This window comes from Sander lucioperca, chromosome 5, assembly GCF_008315115.2.
Source record: "Sander lucioperca isolate FBNREF2018 chromosome 5, SLUC_FBN_1.2, whole genome shotgun sequence".
Taxonomy (NCBI): domain Eukaryota; kingdom Metazoa; phylum Chordata; class Actinopteri; order Perciformes; family Percidae; genus Sander; species Sander lucioperca.
The window spans coordinates 459,192-482,042 of NC_050177.1; the positions used below are offsets into that span (position 1 = coordinate 459,192).

At 39.6% G+C, this 22,851-nt stretch overlaps 2 protein-coding genes, 1 long non-coding RNA gene, 2 other non-coding genes and 1 pseudogene across 11 annotated transcripts in view; 5 read left to right on the top strand and 1 right to left on the bottom strand.

The window, feature by feature from the left end:
- Positions 1-4,766, top strand: part of cep295 (centrosomal protein 295) — a 22,822-nt gene extending 18,056 nt beyond the window's left edge. For 5 of the 6 annotated variants that reach the window (XM_036000997.1, XM_031304147.2, XM_031304148.2 and 2 more), the window contains 8 exons: positions 401-562; positions 751-1,181; positions 1,396-1,566; positions 1,650-1,710; positions 2,814-3,155; positions 3,580-3,676; positions 4,416-4,515; positions 4,648-4,766. In XM_036000997.1, the coding sequence (XP_035856890.1) occupies positions 401-562; positions 751-1,181; positions 1,396-1,566; positions 1,650-1,710; positions 2,814-3,155; positions 3,580-3,676; positions 4,416-4,515; positions 4,648-4,689 (1,406 nt within the window). In that variant the 3' untranslated portion in view covers positions 4,690-4,766. The remainder of the gene's footprint in view (positions 1-400; positions 563-750; positions 1,182-1,395; positions 1,567-1,649; positions 1,711-2,813; positions 3,156-3,579; positions 3,677-4,415; positions 4,516-4,647) is intronic. The other variant, XM_031304149.2, reaches the window with a different exon arrangement.
- Positions 4,191-12,540, bottom strand: ech1 (enoyl CoA hydratase 1, peroxisomal). 2 transcript variants are annotated; one of them, XM_031304217.2, is made up of 10 exons: positions 12,178-12,539; positions 10,326-10,494; positions 8,810-8,898; positions 8,603-8,727; positions 7,851-7,899; positions 7,321-7,385; positions 7,102-7,172; positions 6,216-6,287; positions 5,495-5,645; positions 4,191-5,366 (listed from the first exon to the last, which is right to left on the bottom strand). In XM_031304217.2, exons 1-10 carry the CDS (start codon positions 12,209-12,211, stop codon positions 5,262-5,264), a joined length of 930 nt encoding a protein of 309 aa, XP_031160077.1. In that variant the 5' UTR covers positions 12,212-12,539; the 3' UTR covers positions 4,191-5,261. The 2 variants fall into 2 exon arrangements, with proteins under 2 accessions (XP_031160077.1, XP_035856930.1); XM_036001037.1 differs by having other exon boundaries at positions 5,180-5,366; positions 10,326-10,490; positions 12,178-12,540.
- On the top strand, positions 8,877-10,514 carry LOC118495000. Its single transcript, XR_004897292.1, has 2 exons — positions 8,877-8,964; positions 10,318-10,514. It is a non-coding gene; the product is annotated as an uncharacterized LOC118495000 (long non-coding RNA).
- Positions 12,541-14,889: 2,349 nt separating the features above from the next.
- LOC116053457 lies at positions 14,890-15,080 on the top strand. The gene has a single exon (XR_004105833.1). It is a non-coding gene; the product is annotated as a U2 spliceosomal RNA (small nuclear RNA).
- Positions 15,081-17,049: 1,969 nt separating this feature from the next.
- Positions 17,050-17,240, top strand: LOC116053456. The gene has a single exon (XR_004105832.1). It is a non-coding gene; the product is annotated as a U2 spliceosomal RNA (small nuclear RNA).
- A 4,922-nt stretch (positions 17,241-22,162) lies between these two features.
- On the top strand, positions 22,163-22,295 carry LOC116053465 (annotated as a pseudogene).
- The last annotated feature ends 556 nt before the right edge of the window (positions 22,296-22,851 follow it).

Consider the following 22,851-nt stretch of genomic DNA (forward strand, 5'->3'; position numbering starts at 1 on the left):
TTGACACTGAAACAGAAAACTGTTAGTATTTAGATCTGCAGACATGTTGATACTAAGCTTCTAGTTTATTTTACCAACGACTGCTGATTTCTTCTCTTCCTATTCAACTGTTGCTCAGTCAGAGGGATCTCTCAGTTGTCAGTCTGGTTGAACCATTATACAGCGTTTTGTTCTCCATGTACAAAACTAAATAACATCTATTCGTAATGAGGACTTTCTACAACCTCAAAGCATCAAAGACCATTCGAACGTGTAGAATTGTCTTCTCAGACATCCAACTGGACCCAATCAAGCTTTGTGGCAGAAGATTACAAACGTGTGTCCCTGCTCTACTACTTCTTCTTCTTCAAAAAAAAAAAAAAAAGGTTTGTGAGTTTGTCATCTTATCTGCTGTTTCTAGATGGAAGAACCCACGTAGATCTTGGTGTCTCCACTGAGGCCAGTGGGCCGTCGCACCCAGTGTTGCCTCCTGAAGCCTCGTCACACAGTGCTTCTGTCCCGGCTGTGAACCCACATCCGCAGGACCAAACCAACGTGGACCTGGGCCCAGAGAGGACTGAAGGTGAGGCATAAAATAGTGAATTCTAAAATGACCTTATGGTGGTTGTATCCAAGGGAGAACACGATCATGAACAATATGTATCTGTTGTATATTATTTAAAGATGATAGATATAGATAGACGGAGAGAGAGAAATGTGTTCATGCAGTTCTTAAATGTGCTTTATGTTCATGTTTATCACCATCTTTAGTGTTTCCAGGTTCAGACTCATTCCACCCGCTTCTGGCTGAGGTCACCCACAACGAAACCGCAGACCCCTCCATGACCTTTCACCAGCCCGAACACGATGGGCCCACCTCCCCTGAAGGACAGCCAGCCAGCGGGGGAAGCCGTGTTTCCACACCTTCTGAGGAGTTTGAAATCCACACTGTTGAGTCTGAACCTTCACCTGAGCGCCTCAGAACAGCGGATCCGTCCGGCTGCATAGCAGATTCCCCTGCCTTGCAGAAATCCTTCTCCCAGCTCACCACCTCCCAGTACCAACCCCGCGAATCTGTCCTCATGGTGTCTCCCACCATGATGTCGCCAGAGGGAGCGGATGCAGACAGAAACGGCATTTCTGAAAGGCTTGGAGATTCAGTCCCATTCAGCGACCTCTGTCCTGTCTCAGATAAGATATGGGTACAATTGTGCTTTCTTCTTCACCTTGGTACACTTTGAAAAAAGAGCACTGCGTTGTCACGCTTCAACTGCAGGCTGTTATTTGTAGAATCTAAGGTCACAGTTTATTTTGGAAAATGACAGCTTAATGCTTAGAAACCGTGTTGTCCTCTCTTGCGTATTGTTCTAACTTGTGTGCTGAGATGTGTGCCTGTCGTCTATTCCCGTCTATCAGGAGGCCGCCAGTGAGAAGGGGATCCTGGAGCAGTCAGAGATAACACTAGTGAGCCTGACAGATACCACGCTGCAGGACCAAGAGACGACCATCGCTGAGGACGAGGGAATTTGGGAAGACAAACGTCCAGATGGCGCGAGGGAAGAGGGACAGAAAGACCATGAGACAGAGGTGACTGTCTATACATGTTTTTGACTTTGACTTCAGCTGCAGGCGTCTTTCAGATCTCTGAACACAAACCCTGTCTTCTCTAGGGGACGGAATCCACGTTGTCACCGGATGAGACTCCAGAGGACAAGAACCAAACACACCCAGGTAAATAAATCACAACAGTTACCGACTCAGTATATCTAACTGAGGTATAACACTGATGGGAGTGCTGCATCTGTGAGATGTTGAATTGTGGAGAAACTTAAATATGGATGTGATCAGGAACTAAAAAGTAGCAATAATTCAATTTCATTTTGTGTATAGTGTCAAATCATAACAGACGTTATCTCAGGACCCTTTACAGATAGGGTAGGTAATTAATGGCGCTTTTCCATTACACGGTACCAGCTCGACTCGCCTCGACTCTACTCACCTTTTTTGGTTTTCCATTACGAAAAAAAGTACCTGGTACCTGCTAACAGGTACTATTTTTAGTACCTCCTCAGTCGAGGTTCCAAGCGAGCTGAGGCGAGCCGAAAAGGTGACGTGAAAGCGACAGATGGGGGTGTCCTGAACAAACACGCTATTTTTAAACAGTTTAGCCAGCTGTGTTTTTTTTTGCTGCCTCCAGCTTCTTCTGAAACAAAATGTGTCTTCTGGCAACAACACACACCTTCCACGTTCTGTGTTAGGTCACGGCAGTTTACTGCGGCGCCGCTTGTTTACAGTTCTGCGGAGGCTCCAGGCAGAGCTTTCGCCGCATCCTACGTACACACACACATGCTGGCTCGACGCACACACCAGCTGACAAATGTATACATCAGGCCACATATTACATAGGCTATGGCGAAAGCTCTGCGTGGAGCCTCCACAGAACTGTAAAACAAACTCAAGTGGTCTGATGTTTATACTTGTGCGCTGGTGTGTGCGTCGAGCCGGCAAGACGACCAGCCACGCTGAGGCGGTACTAAAATCTGCAATGGAAAACGGACGCACAGCGTGTCGAGTCGAGCAGGTACCATGTAATGGAAAAACGCCATTACAGACACCTAACAGTTTCCCCCAAGAGCATGCATTTGGTGTGACAGCAACCAGGAAAAACTTTCTAACAAGGCAGAAACCTCACACAGAACCTAGTTCTTGGTGGTTGGCCATCTGACGCGACCGGTTGGGGGGGCGATAATATCGACACATGCTTTTTTTTATTTTTTTTTTGCATCCTATTTTCAGTCAGAATATTGTAAACTCGTGAAACTTTTCCTCCCTAGATTCAGTGATGCTCCTGGAGTTCCAGTGGGGTCCTAGCAGAGGCCTGCAGGAGGCCCACCACGAGAAGCGCAGAGCGCTGCTCCAGAGATCGTCCCGCAGGGTGGAGGAAATGAAGGCTAAAGCGACTCTTGCCAAGATTCAGCCTGAGATCCAAGCTCCATCTGAAGCCGGAGAGCAGTCTAAAGCTAAGGAGTCTCAACCAGTCACCTTTAAGGAAAAGTTGAAGACAGAACCTCAACATAAGACTAATACCAAGTCAAAGGGGGGACAGGCTGAACTGCATCAAACTACTGAGAAATCTGGCTTTATCAAGCAGAAAAAGCCCCAGCTTCCCCCTCCAGGTATCTTAACTTTATACCATTGGACACTTTGAGTCATCTCGCTTTAAGTACCACGAGCCCTACATTTGTATCACAGGTGGCAAAAACAGACTAAACATACAGGCCCACAAGTTGGAGCGGTTTGTTGGGTACCTTTTGGTCTCCTGGTGAACATTTGTACCTAAGGAACAATTTTAAAATGTACCTTGATGAAAACTACTACTCCCTACTCACTCACAATTATCCCAGTTATTCACCTCCCTGAAATGTCTTTAATCTGATATAACACCCAGCTGGCTCTGGGCTGTACTACGGGTTGTATGGCTTTCTTGAGGAAAATAATGACCGGTTATGTTTCATTTGAATGCCAGCCATAAGTCGATGCTTTGTAAAGTGGTCAGCAACAATCTGTGCAAACGTTAAGTCGTTTTCTGTGTTCCCTCAGTGAGCGATCTCAGGCTGAAAAAGGTGGACGAGGTGAAGAGCTGCACACCGGAGCAAAGGAAACTGGATGTCTCTGAGATGCACCAGAGAACTCAGAGGTACTGCTACAATATTAGCTTTAACCTCTACACGGTCTACTGTGGAGTTAATGTTGCTTCTCCGTACTACTACTACTACTACTACTACTACTACTACTACTTGAATAATTATTGAAGGGTAAAATCCAAAACTTGATTACTTGCATTAAAAGGGAACAGCACCTAAATTATGAATTCCAACATGTGGGGTGACCTCTAGCTCACCCAGTAAGAGCGTGCGCCCCATGTAGGCTGAGTCCTTTGCAGCGGCCCGGGTTCGAGTCCGACCCTTTGCTGCGTGTCATCCCCCATCTCTCCCACCACTGTCTATCCAATGTCACTATCAAATAAAGGGAAAAAGCCCCAAAAAATTCTTTCAAAAATAAGAATTCTAATAGCCTAGGAAAGTTCAATTAATATTTGAACATGAGCTACTCTCTCTCTCAAAGACAGAAGTCAGGGAAGTAGGTCTCAAACTTTTGATATCAGGGAAAATGTCTGGTGCTCCTCTTTAGACAATGAATGTTGAGACTGATTTTGTGGACCCACAGAATGTTTTTCATTATTTTATTGGTGTTCTCAGTTCTGACACAGCACATGTACAATATACTCCAAATATTCCCCTGGGTGCTCTGTCTCATCTAGTACATCTTTGGAGCAGTTCCAGAGTTCATACTACACTGACAAATTTAAGTTTTAGCACTGTAGTTTTTGAATATGGGAGAGTTGTTCACATTGCAGCGTATGTGTGTTTCTGCAGACTGTATAAGCAGCTGGAGGAAGTGAAGCTTCAGCAAGCCATCAGGAACAGACAGGAAGCTTGTGCAAAAAACAGACTGAAGGCCAAAGAGTTCCACAAGGTAAAAACACCTGAATCATGTGTTTGAGAAAATGTTTTTAAAGATGATGCTTATTACAGAACTGTGAGCACCAAATCATGTGGTTTTAGTTGCATGAATTCTGTTGAATATTTTTCTACCATCTCTTCGCAGAAAACCTTACAGAAACTTCGTGCCAAGCAGACGCTGTTGTGAATGTGTTCTAGTTCCACTTTTGTAAGTTTATTTGTATAATTTAAGTTTTATCAATAAAGCATTTTAAGTTATTTTAATCCGCCTTTTGTTAAATCATTTTAGAAAATAACAGGTCGATATGGATATTTTCAAAATCAGTCAACACTAACTTTCAGTTGAGTTTTTTTAATAAGATTAAACATTCATGAAGTCGATTACAGATTTACAAAACCAGCTATTTTTTTACAGCGACAAGTTCAGAAAATCCCTGGTTATTAGTTTGATGTCACTTGTGGGAAGAGGTTAACCTGAACTTACTTATGATTCCAATTTTACACATGGTTGACTTATCAAAATGCTGTTTCAAAGGCTTTTCCACCCAAACAATAATACATTTCTTTGGAAACCAATCCCAAGAAGGACCATCTGTCATATTTCCAACAGTGGATTCAAGCCTCCATCTCTTACATCTCATTACATCATCCTCAAGTGGCCACAGATTAGCACGTAGTATAGATGTGGTTCCCCTTCACACAGAAAGGCCACAATGGCAACTTTTGCATTTGTATATCTGAACTTTGCGTCAGTGAGGTTTAGAGTTTGGAGAAAGCTATCGTCTTGGGACTCTTCTTCTCCATGGCGGCCTGAGCTGATTTCATCACATCTTGAGTCTGAAGCATGCTCATGTTCCAGGTAGCCTGGGAAAGGATTAACAAGGTATTTAATGTAGGCTAATATAAAGGCAGCTCCATGGTGATTCTGACAAAATAAACATTCTCAGAAAAATCCTCCATTGTTGTGTTTTAAAAAAAGGTAGTGATCTCACCATGTAGTTCAGTCCCTCTGCTACACTGTGGTCTCTGGAATAGACGAGGTTGATTTTGGTGCCCTGCACAGCTACAGGGCTGCGACCGGCGATCTCCCCGGCCATCTCCAGGGCTCCAGCCATCATGGCCTCCTTATCTGCAAACACTCGGCTGGAGAGGAACGGTGTTGAAAAATAAAAGAATCCTTGCTTAAAAAAGGTGATAGTTGAAACTGCAGTATATCACAAAGTAGTACTTTATTTTTGGTTGAAAATATAGCCCCAACAGAGTGGCTTTTTAATAATATAAAGTTCTGATGATAGATCTACAGTATAACAACTGAGGAAATCAATTCTTTGTGCATTGACGACTGATTTTAAAGCTGGGGTAGGCTGTTTTCTGTCCTAAGCCCCTTTCTTCATACAGTAACCTACAAGTACTAGTCATTCATTTTAATCATCCCCATCATGATTGTGATCCTGATGCCGTTATATTGCAGGTGATTCTTTGAGAGACACAGCTGTAAAGATTTTGGGCCTGTAAGCTACACCACCTCTGGAGTGGCGGAGTCGACCAGTGTACCGATAAAGCTGATCACTTTTTAACTGAGGTGATGGCCCAACACGTCAGAATCAACACTGACAAAATTAAACTGGCCAACAACTTTTTAGGTTCAGTAAAAACAATACTACTTAATGAAAGAAAACACCTGCTGTATATATAATGTACATATAAGCTCACCTGACCAGGCCGCTGCTTTTGGCTTCATCTGCATACATCTTCCTGGCGGTCAGAGCCAACTCGTTCACTAGGCTACAGAAAGAGGGAGAGTTAATGAACTACATGCATACATATTACTTTTATTTCCTGGGTCAGATGCTGTGTTTTAAACCTTTTAGGCCTGCTCTGTACTTTGGTGTTTTAAAGGGTTAGTTTGGATTCACCAAAGCCACACAATTACAATTACAAAAACAAACTAACCGATGGAGACAGCGGTAGACTAGCAACTCCTGTGTTTTACGAGGTAAATTTACTGGGGTTTTGGTGGCCTTTAGAGAGCATAGATAACGGCTTCAGTTCCCTGTTGTCTGACAGCAAGGTAAAGCTGTGAACATTTTCTAAATACAGTGTACACTTAAATACTTTTTTTTTTTTAGGTGGTCCTTTTTGTAGGTGTCTATTTAACTGCTGCCCCTGTCAACAGCAGTACATTGCTTGGCTTCTAGGGGTGTGCAATAAATACTCTACCGATTCAAAATCGATTCATAGAATACCAAAAATCCTTTTTTTATTTTTATTTATTTTTAAATTGTATGTCTACTGCAATCAAAAGGAAAAGTGACTACATTTACATACTGTGAATTGTTTTTTTTTTTTTTTTTAAATCGAGAATCGATTTTGAATCGAATCGTGACATTTTCTGAATCGTGCACCCCTATTGGCTTCCGTGTCGGTACTCCGGCCTGCTTATGCAAACTGGGGGCGTGCCGACCGCCATCTACTGTAGCTCACACACTGACTGTGGAGAAGTAGCTCATACAAACACACTATTTGATGACCACTTTATGTAAATGCTTTGCATACTACACCCCAAGACTCTCTTGGTTTATTAAAATGGCCGGTTTACCTGCGGCTGCCGATGACTTTAGGAAGCCTCTGGAGAGTTCCAACATCTGCTGCAAGTCCAATATCAACTTCCTGTAAAGCCGACCAGAAAGACAGAAACTGTGGTAACACTCTTTGTTTCCTCTTAATCATTTATCTTTTTCTTGTTTTCCCCAAGAAACATTTCCCATTTCCCTTACCACATTTCCAAATTTTAATAATTAGGTGGACGTGTACGTACCTTTACCTGGAACCAGGCGTCCTGGGTACACAGACGAATGTCACAGGCTGTGATCAGATCAACACCTGCCACAGAGCACACCATCCACAGTGAACATGACAGTGTGTAAACTCAGTTTTCTCCACTTTAAATACCCTCCTGTGATTACTTGAGCGTGCAGATAATCGTAACATTTTCTGAAGACTTACTTATCTAAATGATTAAAAACATAGTGATACAGTGAGATGTGAAAGAGCAGTCATCTTTTCCATGCAAACACACAAAGTGTACCATCCTGGGGCCTGTGCCACAAAGCAAGTTTAACTGAGTCTGGCAACATTACTCATCCTGACCTCTCTGGATCAGGTGAGCCGTGCAGCATCTGTTACCGTGGTTTTCTACTCTGGCTAAAAGTGAGCCAGCTACGTGACAGCAGAAAACCAGAGTTAAAGCCCAAATCTTGCCAGCTATCCTACTAATCTTACTTTGTAATATGGGCCCCTGGTCTGAATTCATGGCTGCACTATGACCGTGTGATCGTGATGTCCTACCTCCCCCAACACAGGCTCCGTGAACAGCTACCACAACAGGCTTTGGACACTACAAGAAGAAACCATCATCAACTTCACAGAAAAATACACTGACATCCCATCATTTTAAAATGCTGTCAAAAATACATAATCATGTCTGTGAACGTTCACATCTTAAAGGCCCAGTGTGTAATGTGTTTAGTTGTTAATTATCAAAATCTGTGTTGCCCGTTCACAAACTAGTCCTTTTCATGAATATTTACCACCACCATCAATTCCAAGTATTCCTTTTGGCTTGAAATTTTACATTTGCATGAACTGGGGTAGAGGCTCCATATTCATGCTCCATATTCATGCTCCATCTTGAAATACGTTAGCCGGTAAGGGACATACAGGACATACTGCTCTGCCTTTCATGTTTTCGCTGTCACATGATAAACTCACAAGTGCTGCTAATGCTGCTAATGGGTATCGTAGCTTCCCGGCCCCGACAAGTTTGAAGAAGACATGGAGGACCACAAGTATTCAAAATCAAAATTTCAGGAACAGGAGTCTTCTTCTTCGACCAGAAAAAGAAAAAGGAGATTGAAAAGAGCAAGAGACCGGCTTTTTGAAGCGTGAAGGCTACCGTAGCTGTAATACGTACTTTGAACTGCGTGGTGCGAGAGAGTTGATTGCGATATATGATCTCAACGCTAGATGGGAGAAATTCCTACACACTGGACCTTTAAAATTCCTCAGTGTGATAGAAAAAAAAAAAACACTCCTCGAACCTTCTCTATGACAGAGAACGTCTCTTGATATTTGGTGATTATTTGTCTCAGGTTCCAGGAAATTCTGGCCGTGTCGTCGCCCTCTGGTTGGAGTATGTCGCTGGCCATGTCCATCAGGTCAATACCTGGACAGTGACACAGCACAGAGAATAAATACAACTTGACAACAAAGCTGGTGTCATTAAATGCAAACAGACTGATACCTACCAGCTGTGAAGATCTTCCCGGCTCCAGAAACCACAACCACTCTGCATTCTGGGTCGCCAGCTATCTCATTGAAGCAATCCACCATCTCACTGGGAGAAGAAAGAAATGCATTTCCTATCAGTGTTGGATAAACTTATATACATACTTTTGTATACGTAAGTGCTTGAATCACATATTCCAGTGGTTTACTTTTTAATATTAGTTTAATTTTTTTTATATATATTATTCATGTTAAAAGGTTTGTTGTAATTCGGCAGATTTGCTCACTAAGTCAACACAGTCGCCTACTGTTATGTTATTTAATATCTTTCAATATCTATTTTAAGTCATTTGGGGGCTAGTTGCTTTTTAAATCTCTGCCAAGGCCATGCCCTTTCTTGTTAACAGCAGTAAAAAAATGATTTGTGTATCCGCTCCAAACATTTATGGGTTCTTTCTCGCTACACCCTTTCACAAAGTTTCATGAAAATTGGGCCAGTAGTTTTTCCTTAATCCTGCCGACAGACAAACAAATCCTTGGTGGAGGTAAATATGTAATACAATAAATTCGCAAATTTACTTTGCCAACAAGCATCTTGTGATACAACCACTGGACAACCTCTCAGGCACTGTCATCCTTTAACACTGGCCTGACACATACAGTGGTGCTCATAAGTTTATGAACCCATGCTAAAGTTGACTAAAATGAGAAAAATCCAACCTTTAAAAGGACACCAATTTTCTTTGTGAATAAATAATGTAATAATGTAAACGTAAATATGTTAAATTCCCATAGAGGCAGGCAGATTTTTATTTTTAAAGGCCAGTTATTTCATGGATCCAGGATACTATGCATCCTGATAAAGTTCCCTTGGCCTTTGGAATTAAAATAGCCCCACATCATCACATCCCCTTCACCATACCTAGAGATTGGCATGGGGTACTTTCCATAAAATCATCTCTCAATGCAAATCAAACCAGCTATTAGGATAACTGACATAAAACCATGCCAATCTCTAGGTATGGTGAAGGGGATGTGATGATGTGGGGCTATTTTAATCCCAAAGGCCAAGGGAACTTTATCAGGATGCATAGTATCCTGGATCCATGAAATAACTGGCCTTTAAAAATAAAAATCTGCCTTCCTCTATGGGAATTTAACATAGGGGTGTACTGACTTATGCCTCCTGTATTTTAAGGAAGAACATTTATTTATTTACGACACATTATTCCTTCACAAAGAACATTGATGTCCTTAAAGGTTGGATTTTTCCTCATTTATTTTTAATTAAGGCATTAAGGCATCAATTTCATCAATTTATTCCTCTTTTTAGTCAACTTTAGCATGGGTTCATAAACTTATGAGCACCACTGTACTTGTCATTTTTAGCAACTCAACTGTGGAACATTGCTCAAAAGGATTTAAAAAATATAAAGCAGATTAATACATTAAACATGTCGTATGTAAAAACATAGTTAATTTGTTTGTTTTGTGTGTTTTTGGTGTCTTTGCATATTCATTTAAACAGATTCCTGCCTCCAGAAAGCTCTGTTCATGGCGTTACGTTTCTCCGGGCGGTGCAGCTCTACGTGTGTGATGGACTCTGCTGGGTGACTGATGGCGAGGGTGGTGTAAGGGGAGGGGGCACCGCCTGAGGACGACATGGCCCTGACCACAGCCTGACTGGGCAGCCAGCACCTCCTGTCTGAGAGGAAAGAGACAGAACGACACAACACAACAAGTTCATCTAAAACAACTGCAACAGGATGGGACTAAAACCTGTGTAGCCAATAAACTGTTACAGTAACTTAGATTAAGAGATCGATACAGAGAGCAGTGGAAGCTAAATGGCTGCCATGGTAACTGTTCAGATCAGAAAATCATCAAAAAATGACCTACTTTTCCAATTAATTTAAATCAGATTTTTCATTAAACCCCCCTCCCCCCCCCCCAAATATTCCGATTCTAGCTTTTCTAATTATGAGGATTTAATGATCATCTTTGAGTTTGTGTGCTTAGTTAGTTGGATAAAACAAGACATATAAAGAACGTGATGGAGGTTCACGCCATTTTCTGGTGTTTTTATTGATTTAAAAAACAGGTATTCAAATAGATAAGACAGATTCATTATTGAAAATAATCGTTATTTCTAGCCCTGACTCAGTGTATTTTTCTTTCCACTTCAATGAAAACAGAATCTAAAAATACATTAAATCCACATAAGTGAAGTACAAAGTGTCACACAGGAGAAATAGGAGTAGAAGAGGTAGTAAATATTTGGAAGGTCAAAGGTGGAGTTAAGTTTGTTTCTGTCTATGTTGCGCATACAAAACACCTCTTTAAAAAGGAACTTATGGCGCGTTCATGCCACCTCGGAATAACAGGGACCGCCCCCGTGATTACGTTGTTTTTCCGACTACCAGCGTTCACATGGCAATATGGTCAGGGTGCGTGTTCTTCTTCTTCTGTTATATTGGCGTTTGGCATAACAACTTGTTGCATGACTGCCACCAACTGTTGGCCGTAGCCTAGAGCATCAGGTGTGTGAAAACCTGGTGAAAACATGGAGGCCACAATAATTTGCTGCTGTTTTCTTATGCAAGCATACAAACAGCACATCGTCAGGTGTTTGTGTTATCTGCAGGACAACGAATGGGAAAGGACACGGATAAGGTGTTAATAAAAAATCTCAGATAAAATCTGGCCCGAGTTTCCCACCTCTGATTCCCACAGGAAGGGACGTGAATGGTGACGTTTTCACTCGGAAAAACGTTTTTCCGATGTCCATGAACGCACGGTTATTATCCTGGTCTGTGGATAATACATAGAAGTAATCTGTGACATAATGCAGGTAGCATTATTACCTAAATAAGATCTGCAATGTTACACTGCTAGACTCATAAATGTGTAGTGCACAGCTATTTGCACAATGCACAAATAATATATAAGGCCTAGAATATGTAATGCAAACAACGTATACAGCTTTTTAATTTAATTATCTTCATTTCTTATTTCGTTGTATATCTTATTTATCACTATTTTGACATTTTATAGACATATAGAAAAAATAATCAGCACGTTAACGGTTGAGGAAAATAATTATTTGAAGAGTAAAGTATAAAAAATACATATTTGAGCCCAAGAGATGAGCTCTACAATACATCCTTGCATGCTGCAAGAACAACAAATGCTGGTGACCTTTCACCTACAAAGCCCTTCACAGTTTTTTTTTAACGCAGTTTTTTTAATCTTTTGTCTCCAAACTAGTGTGAGCTAACAGACCTGTATAGCTAACAGCCGGTGCACTGTGAATTTTATAAACATTACATTACGTTTTCATTAATAATAAGACGAAAAACAGCAAACGACCAAAACAATTGTCACTTACATTTCGTGAGAGCTGACCTGACAACTGACAACATCGCCCTTTGGACCTTGCACACTATTTAGAGGTCAATATAACCGCAGCAAACAGAGAAAAACACGTTAATGAATTCACTTCACTGCTAACTAATGTTAGCATGAAGCCACACTGACGCTAGCTAACGCTAACTAGTTATTAACAGCTGCCTCTTTGTGGTAACGTTGTCTGCACGCCAGGAAGTACAGTACTGTGCTGCTGCGACTGCTGTGTGCACCAAAAGGGAATTTGCAGCACACTAAATGTAACAGTACTCTAACTTTCATTAACCCTTCCTTCCTACTGACATTATCGCAACCTCTTTTATAAACAGCCTGCTACGGTGGCCGACGAGGCAAACTCGAGAACCAAAGATGATGTGTATATGCAATAGACTAGGAAAAAATAGGTATATGCCTGTATTCATTATACATGGGGCCTACAGTTCTTAAACATAGGATGTGAACAACAAGATACAAAACAGGTACAGAACACAATACAAGACAAGGTCACAAATATAGGTGTGGAATAAAATAAAAATATAAACACACATAGTGTAAATAAATGTAAACAATTGCAAAGTGAAGAGTAGTCTACGGTCAAATGGACCGATTTCATTGGTAGCCTAGTCTACGGTCAAATGGACCAATTTAGTGGGAGTCTACGGTCAAATGGACCAATTTAGTGGGAGTCTACGGTCAAATGGACCAATTTAGTGGTAGTCTACGGGCAAATGGACCAATTTAGTGGGAGTCTACGGTCAAATGGACCAATTTAGTGGTAGTCTACGGGCAAATGGACCAATTTAGTGGTAGTCTACGGTCAAATGGACCAATTTAGTGGTAGTCTACGGGCAAATGGACCAATTTAGTGGTACGTCTACGGTCAAATGGACCAATTTAGTGGTAGTCTACGGGCAAATGGACCAATTTAGTGGTAGTCTACGGGCAAATGGACCAATTTAGTGGTACGTCTACGGTCAAATGGACCAATTTAGTGGTAGTCTACGGGCAAATGGACCAATTTAGTGGTAGTCTACGGTCAAATGGACCAATTTAGTGGTAGTCTACGGTCAAATGGACCGATTTAGTGGTACGTCTACGGTCAAATGGACCGATTTAGTGGTAGTCTACGGTCAAATGGACCGATTTAGTAGTACGTCTACGGTCAAATGGACCAATTTAGTGGTAGTCTACGGTCAAATGGACCAATTTAGTGGTAGTCTACGGTCAAATGGACCAATTTAGTGGTACGTCTACGGTCAAATGGACCGATTTAGTGGTAGTCTACGGTCAAATGGACCAATTTAGTGGTACGTCTACGGTCAAATGGACCAATTTAGTGGTAGTCTACGGTCAAATGGACCAATTTAGTGGTACGTCTACGGTCAAATGGACCAATTTAGTGGTAGTCTACGGTCAAATGGACCAATTTAGTGGTAGTCTACGGTCAAATGGACCAATTTAGTGGTACGTCGACGGTCAAATGGACCAATTTAGTGGTACGTCGACGGTCAAATGGACCGATTTAGTGGGAGTCTACGATCAAATGGACCAATTTAGTGGTAGTCTACGGTCAAATGGACCGATTTCTCTCCCTGATGATATGTGAAATGATAAAACTAATCCATAGATGTACATAAATCTCTCTCTGGGTATTGTAAGATACATGAAGGCATTTAAGGTGTGCAAATATCGGTTTGATATTGGTTTTTGTTTTAGTGTCAATGAAAGTAGGTACCATGTGATGTAGTGAATGGGAGTTAAGTCTTTAAATTTTAGTTTGAAGAAAGAAATTAATGAAATGTGTCATAATATCATTTGGAGGTCGAAACAAGCTGCTGAAAAAAAATTGCGAACAAATCCATTGTGTAGTGCAGAGTAATAAGGGGATTTCTAGAAACAGCTGAATAAGTGACAATTTTAAAGCATTTTTGAAAAATAAAATCCTAGGCTGTTTTTATAACATACTATGATTTTTTTTTATTATAACTTTGGATGATTCAGGCCTCTCCGTCGTCCATTAATTCCTGATCATGGACACATCGTCGGGCATTAACCCTTACATAAAGAATGTATTTGCAACTCCTGTAGCATCTTTTAAGGGGAAAAGCATGAGAAATGTATAAATCGTAAAATAAAGTAGGCTATATTATAGAGTGCGGTGAAGATCCATTTTTATCGTCTGTTACTTTCTCCGCTCAGAGAGGACTTATGATGTTATATAAACGTTATTTTTACATCAGTAACTCAGATGGCATTTTGTTTATTTAAACTAGAAGTTACAGCTTGCTCTCTGACAGTAAATGAGATAGTGTCCATTGACTGTCTATAGCGTCGCCTTTTAAACTCTTGTTGAACTATGACTACACCACGTCACCAGGAAGCGCTGGCTTAAGTCTAACGGGAAGGGCGGTGCTCAACGTGGGTGGAGTCAAACGTCCATGTTGAGCACCGCCCCGAATTATACACTGCAGTGTGGGGTACTTTCTGTAGCTTCACATGTTCACATGCGACAATATAACTTAATAAAAATGACACATTTTGTTACCGTTTACAGCACCTTTTACTCAGCTGCTGTGTGTAGTGTAGTAACTTGAATCCCATCGTGTTTAGTTGTTGTGACTGAAACACATATTTGAACCGTGAGTGATGATGACCGTGCAGAGAATGAGATCCTAACAGCTGACCTGTAGGTAGTATCGCTTCTCGGCCTTTTGGCTAAGATCAAGTGTAGTATCTGTTCTTATCAGTTTAATATCTGATACGTCCCCTACCCGGGGACCATATATTAAATTGATTTTTGGAACTGGGAGATGGAATAGGGGCTTGCTCCGTCCACTCCACGCATCGACCTGGTATTGCAGTACCTCCAGGAACGGTGCACCCCCCCTCTCAATGTTTAACATCAATCTTATTCACATCTCGTTGCTACGGTTTGGCGATACTGAGAGTTTTGGTATCGATCCGATACCAAATAAATACAAGGTTAGTGTCGCCGACACCGATGCTTTTTACTTTTAACGTCACGATCATTGAATAATTTTGTGATTTTGTCTTTAGTTAGTTGATTATGATCAAACACAGGACAAATATTTTAGGCAAATCTAAATGTTTTTATTTACTAACTAGAACAATATAAAACAATGTAACGGTATAAAAATAATATAACAAAATATAACAAAGTCAACAACACAACCAAAAATACCTTCCATTACACACAGATATGTGTGAAAAATAAGTAAACAAAAGCCACAATGTATAAATATGAATATAACCATATAAAAAACACAACAAAAAATACACTGCACACAGATATTTGTGAAAAATAAAGTCAGTAGTAAAGTAACAAAGTCAGTTGTTCAACTGGCTGAATTTATGATAGTAGTTCTATCAGTGTGCTAAAATTGCCTCTCTGATCACTGTGAACAACATTGCTTAATGCTGGAGATTACCTGGATACTCCTGATTTCTTGGCTGAAAAGCCTCTGACAGAGACCTCTGTCTCTGTGTTGGGGGTCTGGTTTGGGGTTCTCCCCCCTCCTCCTCCTCCTTCCTCAACTTTTTTTGCAGCTCGGAGTTCAAACGGGTGAACTGCTTTCATGTGTTAATGCACATTGGTGGTGTTACCACAGTGGTGAATTACTTTTTTGCACACATCACATGTGGCAGTGTCCGTATCAGCTGGAGTGAATAAACTCCACACAGCGCTTCTCTTTCTTTCCGCCATCATCACGGGCTTCTGTGTCAGATAACGTCCTTAAAAATAGGACTTTGGGTTAGATGTTCTGACAGTTTTCAGTGGCTACGAGGAGCAATATGAGAGAGAATTTTGGTGATGATTGGTCGTTGTTTAGGTACATTAAACCACGTTAAGTTTTTTTCCTTACAATAGACTCTAATGAAGCAGAAAACGTTAACGTGATATAACTTCTATAATCTTTGGATTTCGGTTTAGTTTTTTTGACAAGCTTAACCCTTGTGTTGTCCTCAGGTCAAATTTGAGCCCTTTTCAAAGTCTATATCAAAAATATGGGTTTCTTTCAACCAAATTGCCCACAAATAACATGGATAGTTCCGTACACGAAATGGGCTGTAATTATGCATCAACATACGTTCCTCTGATCTTAACTAGTAGCTAAATTATATATATATATTATATAGCATAATTTCTGTTTTTTTTAACAAAAAATTTAGGCAGAATTTAATATGAATTAGTTTTATTCACCATGACTTCCAAAAAAAAAGTGTAAAACTAGCAGTGATAAGTTGGAATGAAGTTGGCTAAGAAGTTGTAGCCTAACACAGAATTAGGTGATAATTTATACTTTATGCTTAATAAAACAGGCAAAACAGACCGGGTCCATTTTTACTATGCTTGAAGACAACACAAGGGTTAAGTGTACATGACAAGATATGGCCATGAGAAATTTGGTGATGATTGATCGTTGTTTAGGTACATTAAACCACGTTAAGCTTTTTCACATTAAGCGTTTTAGAATGTCCCGCCACCGGGACGGTGCCGTTCAATCTAATAAATACAGTCTATGTTCAATAAGTCTAACGGGAAGGGCGGTGCTCAACGTGGGTGGAGTCAAACGTCCATGTTGAGCACCGCCCCGAATTATACACTGCAGTGTGGGGTACTTTCTGTAGCTTCACATGTTCACATGCGACAATATAACTTAATAAAAATGACACATTTTGTTACCGTTTACAGCACCTTTTACTCAGCTGCTGTGTGTAGTGTAGTAACTTGAATCCCATCGTGTTTAGTTGTTGTGACTGAAACACATATTTGAACCGTGAGTGATGATGACCGTGCAGAGAATGAGATCCTAACAGCTGACCTGTAGGTAGTATCGCTTCTCGGCCTTTTGGCTAAGATCAAGTGTAGTATCTGTTCTTATCAGTTTAATATCTGATACGTCCCCTACCCGGGGACCATATATTAAATTGATTTTTGGAACTGGGAGATGGAATAGGGGCTTGCTCCGTCCACTCCACGCATCGACCTGGTATTGCAGTACCTCCAGGAACGGTGCACCCCCCCTCTCAATGTTTAACATCAATCTTATTCACATCTTGTTGCTGTGGGTACGTTTTATTATGTTAAAGTTCTTCGCCGCTGTTATTGTTGTAAGAGCAGGAGGTTGTGAAGTGGATACATGTTTTTAATGCCTGTCACTGTAAAATGAATCAAACCAGTAACTGTTGAGAGAGACGAGGAGATTGTTAAAAGAAATGTGCTGTTCTTTGCCCTCACTGCTTGTAGATTCTTGATCTTGGTAGATCCTCAAACTTGATGTTGTTGGTTAGTTTTATTTCACTGTAGTTTTGAAATGAACTGTCGGTTCAGTCTGATAATTAGGTTAGCTCATTCCCCAAAAGTGAGAATCCTTTCTGCATAATTTCTGCTGACATTAAAAAGGCATATGCTCTTCATTTTCTGTTATCTAAGTTATTTCTTCTTGCTGTATACGTTGCATAGACACAAGAACAGAGATGAATGTTTAATCGTGTTGTTCACACTCCAGACCAATAGGTGGCGGTGGGTCAGTTGTCCCCCAGAAACGAACAAAGACAGGAAGTAGTTGTAATGTGAGGAAACAGAACTGTGTTTTTATTCTTTTCTCTGAATTTCAAACGTGGATCAAACTACTTTTTGTTGCAGTATGATTCAGCTTGTTCCTATTTAAACTCTCTGTTGGGCTGTTCTTAGTTTGTTGGAGTTAAATACATAAAACGAGTGACTTTTGAGTTGGCTTTTGATTTGAAGATACAGCATTGCATTATGGGAAATATAAATACGTTATTTCTCAAGTGAAGTGTAAATAATCTTTGTTAGCCTTAGATCTGATATGATGATGAATAAAATCATAGATTGTTTTTCTGACATACTAAACTATGACTTTTTTTATTATAACTTTGGATGATTTAGGCTCCCTGTTGTCCATTAATTCCTGGCATTGGCCTTTACATAAAGAATGTATTTCTCTTGTAGCATCTTTTAAGGGAAATACCATGAGAAATGTATATATATATATATAGCTAATGGTTTAAAGGTTATTTATCTTAATATTAGGAGCCTTCTGTTTCAAAAATGTATTTTCTTAGAGTCTGGGTTACTCTTTACTAGTCTATATCATTGACGGTCCACTTTCGGTATTCCTCCGGTGCCGCAGGAAATTCCGCCGGATGCATGTATTTTTGCCGATGTCCGTCTCCTTCCTCTTTCTTTGTGTTGGCGTTCTAAACTCCGGTGGATTTCTGAGGACTATGGTTAACTGCTCCTCAGATCTCTGCAGGGTAAATCCAGACAGCTAGCTAGACTATCTGTCCAATCTGAGTTTCCTCGCACGATTATTTTACAGCGGCTCCGTGCGGAGCTTAGCACCACCCAAGACGATTGTGATTGAAAAAAAAAAAACAGAGCATGTTTTTCTCCCATCCCAATGCTGTGTGGACTAGCCAGACCCTCCTCCGCTTTGCAGCGTGTGGGGAAAGTTCTTGCAAAGCGAGACTACTCTTTACAATCCCAATATTATTAATATATCTGAAACATGGCTACATAGTAAAATCACTGATGATGGAATTAAAATTGACAATTTTGTACTGTTTAGAGCTGAGAGGGCTTCTAGAGGAGGTGGGCTGGCCTGCAAAAATTGTCTCTGAGTGTGTCACTCCTAATGTAGAGCCAGTTCATTTTGAATGTCTTTTCAACATTTATAGGGCTCCCTCTGCTCCGACTGACTCTACAAAGTGTAATTGATCAACTATGAATTCTCTTGGAAAGCATGATGAAATTATTGTTTTGGGTGACTTTAACTGAAACTGGCTACTCCAGTTTTAATTAGTTTGGTAGTGTAAATCTCACCCAGTTAATTCGTCTTCATCATTATTAGATTATTGCCATTATTGTCACTAATCCTGATAGGATAATTCATTCTGGTGTTATGTCTGATTGTTTAAGCGATCACACAGTTATATTTTGTGTCTGGAAAATTAAAATTATTATAGCATGTCGAAAAAAGACATAGTATAATATGATGAAAAAATTGATAAAAAAGTCAAAGTATAGTATGTGGAAAAGAGTCATTGACCTTTTTCGACATACTATACTATGTCGTAAAAAGTCATAGAATAGTATGTCAAAAAAAGACAGTATAGTATGATGAAAAAAGTCATAAAAAAGGCAAAATATAGTATGTCTGAAAAAGTCATAAAAAGTCATAGTATAGTATGTCGGAAAAACGTCATAGTAGTTTATGTCGAAAAAGTCATAACAAGTAATTGTATATTATGTCAAAAAAAGACATAGTATAGTATGTCGAAAAGAGTGATAAAAACACCAGTGACCTTTTTTTGAGTATGTAGTATGTTAAAACAAGTCATATAAAGTTATAGTATAGTTTGTCAAAAAAAGTCATAAAAAGTAGTAGTATTGCATGTTGGAAAAAAGTCATAGTATAGTATGTGGAAAAAAAATCATAAAAGCCTTAGTATAGTATCTAAAAAAAGTGATAAAAAAATCATAGTATAGTATGCCAAAAAATATTTTATAAAATGTCATAGTATGTCGAAAAAAGTCATAAAAAGTCATAGTATAATGTTTCCAAAAAAGTCAAAGTATAGTATTTTTTAAAAAGTGATAAGAAAGTCATAGTATAGTATGACTAAAAGTCTGTACATGCCATGAAATGCACATCAAGTTTGTTTCCATCCATAAAAATGGCAATAAATAAAAATATTAAAATAAAATGTTTTTGCATTCCTGTAAAATAAATAAAAAAAATACACATTTTAATTCATTGTTTCTGTGAATATGTTCCTGTATTTCCTTTATTTTGAGCTGGTATCATGCAGGTCTTGAACTCAACGTGGGTACCTTATGCGTCCAGAACAAACCTTCGTTGCACAAACAAAATTATACTCAGAAATGTTCTCTTGGCGTATTTGACTTCTTCATTTTGGTTGTAAAACTTCAAAACAAATAGACCATAATAAGGTTGGAAACCATGACCATTGGGGTCTCCCAACCAGCATTATATCACACTCATCTCTTCTGACACTCTCACCATTGTTTCGTAGCATATTTGACTTCTTCATTTTGGGTTTTAGACCTTAAAATCCAACGCTCCTCACAGGATTTGAACCCACAACCTCATATGCTCATAAAGACCACAAGTTATTAATCACACTGAGCTATTTGCTAAGTTAGACATCCAGTGATTTGATGTTGTAATTTTGATACCTTAAAATGTCATGCCCTTCAAAGGGTTTGAACCCACAACTTTGAACATCTTCAAAGTAATCACCAGGTATTCATCACACTGAGCTATATATGAAGAGTGACATCAATTGATTTGACGTTGTATTTATTGTTCAACATTACTAAGTACAGAAAATGAAAAATTCTGGAAACACAGCAGGGGATAGATCCTTCAACCTCAGATTATGATCTATCTGTAAAGTCAACATCTTACCTTGGTGAGCTAATCCTAAAGCTTAAAGTTTGCTATTTCGTTCGATTAGTTGTTCTTCACACCACTGAGAAGAATACTTGGATAATCTCAAAATTGTTTTTATCATTTGAGAAATATCTCTAAATTGAGAAAAATACTTCCCAAAGCTACCATGGAGATGATCATTCATGCTTTTATTTCGTCACGGTTAGATTACTGTAATTCTCTTTTTACTTGTTTTAATAAATCTTCGTTGAGCCGCCTTCAATTGGTGCAAAATGCAGCAGCCAGGCTTTTAACAGGAACAAACAGAAGGGCACACATCACCCCGATTTTGTTTACTCTCCACTGGCTTCCAGTAAAATACAGAATTGACTATAAAATTCTAGTGTTAACTTTTAGAGCACTACATGGACAGACGCCGAAATACATTGCTGATTTGTTGACCCCTTACTCCTCTTTCCGCACGCTACGTTCCTCAGGTCAAAATCTCCTGATGGTCCCAAAAACCCGCCTTAAAACTCGGGGAGACCGCTCCTTTCAGGCAGTTGCTCCCAAACTGTGGAATGCCCTGCCCCTTTCGCTGCGTGTGACCGATTCTATCGTTTATTTTACAAAACAGCTAAAGACACTCCTATTCCGACAAGCTTTCACTTGAATGAGATATCATTGTTTTTATGTTTGTATGTTTATTTTATATTATTTTTTTTTTAAATTGTTAATCTTGCTGCATGTAAAGCACTTTGTGACTCTGTCTGTGATAGGTGCTATATAAATAAAGTTTACTTACTTACTTACTTACTTATTGTATGGTTAGACAGGGGAGCCAGGATTTGAGCCTTTCACTTCAGACTTTTAGGCAACAGCTTCACTTGCTGAGCCATTTCTCTTGTCAAAAATTTGGTCCATATCCATTGAAAAAAGTCATAAAAAGTCATGGTATAGCATGTTGAAAAAAAGTCATAGTATAGTATATCAAAAAAGTCATAAAAATTCATAGCACAGTATGTCAAAAAAAAGTCATAGTATAGCATATCGAAAAAAAAAGGTATAAAAAAGTCATAGTATAGCATGTCAAAAAAGTGATTAAAATGTCATAGTATAGTATTTTAAAAGAAAGTCAAAAAAATTCATAGTATAGTACGTCGAAAAAAGTCATGGTATTCAATGTCGAAAAAGTCATAGTATAATATATTGAAAAAAGACAAATTATAGCATGTCAAAAAAAAGTCTGGGAGAAGATGCAAATTCCACAGCCCAGAATCAGGACTGTACCAAGTTCAGAGTCTGCAGTGCCTACTTGTTGATGCTATTTATAGCAGTGCTAACCACTGTGCCACCAAATGAGTTTTATAAAAACAGTCATAGCATTATGTCAAGAGCTGAACATTTTGGATATTTGAATGGTTTGTGTAGCTGAAAGTATGCAGAAGTAGTAGGCGACCAAAAGTTTGCACAGAAGAATCAGATAACAATACTGTGAATGTTGCTGAATCAGCATTCGCACAAATATCTGATAGGTCCCCTACCCTGGAGCCATATATTAAATTGATTTTTGACAGGGAGATGGAATAGGGGCTTGCTCCGTCCACTCCACGCATCGACCTGGTATTGCAGTACCTCCAGGAACAGTGCACCCCCACCCTTAATGCTGAATTGAAATAAGTCATACACTTTAATACTGGGCTATTTAGTTAAACATTAAGACATTCGTTTATTATTCTATTGTTCTATGCACACTGCTTAAGAGCTGCTGAACAGATTTACATGGTACTTTGAGCAAAATGACATCTGTCAGCCCTATTGTCAAGGTGGCAAAGAGTGGACACTTTGGATTTAAGAGCCAAACAAATGTAAATGTGTCATTGTCAAAGTTACTCCAGTAACTTGTTTTGGGGTTGAGACAATTGCCACAATTATGCAAGTAAACACAAATACTTTGAAAAAAAAAAAAGTGAACATGTAATTTACTGCAACAGTCAACTGCACGCATGCATTGTTTACATTGTTTGTTGGTAAAGTAATTTACAGCACTGGCTGGGGAAATAATCACAGGCCCCCTCATTCATTTCAATTAGGCAGTTAAGAGTTTGGATCTTTTGCGACACGAAAGGTTGATGACAGGGTCGAGCTCAAGGACTTCTAAAAATGAGCTACAGTCCAGTCTGAAGCGGCATCCATCCTCACCCGGTTACAAA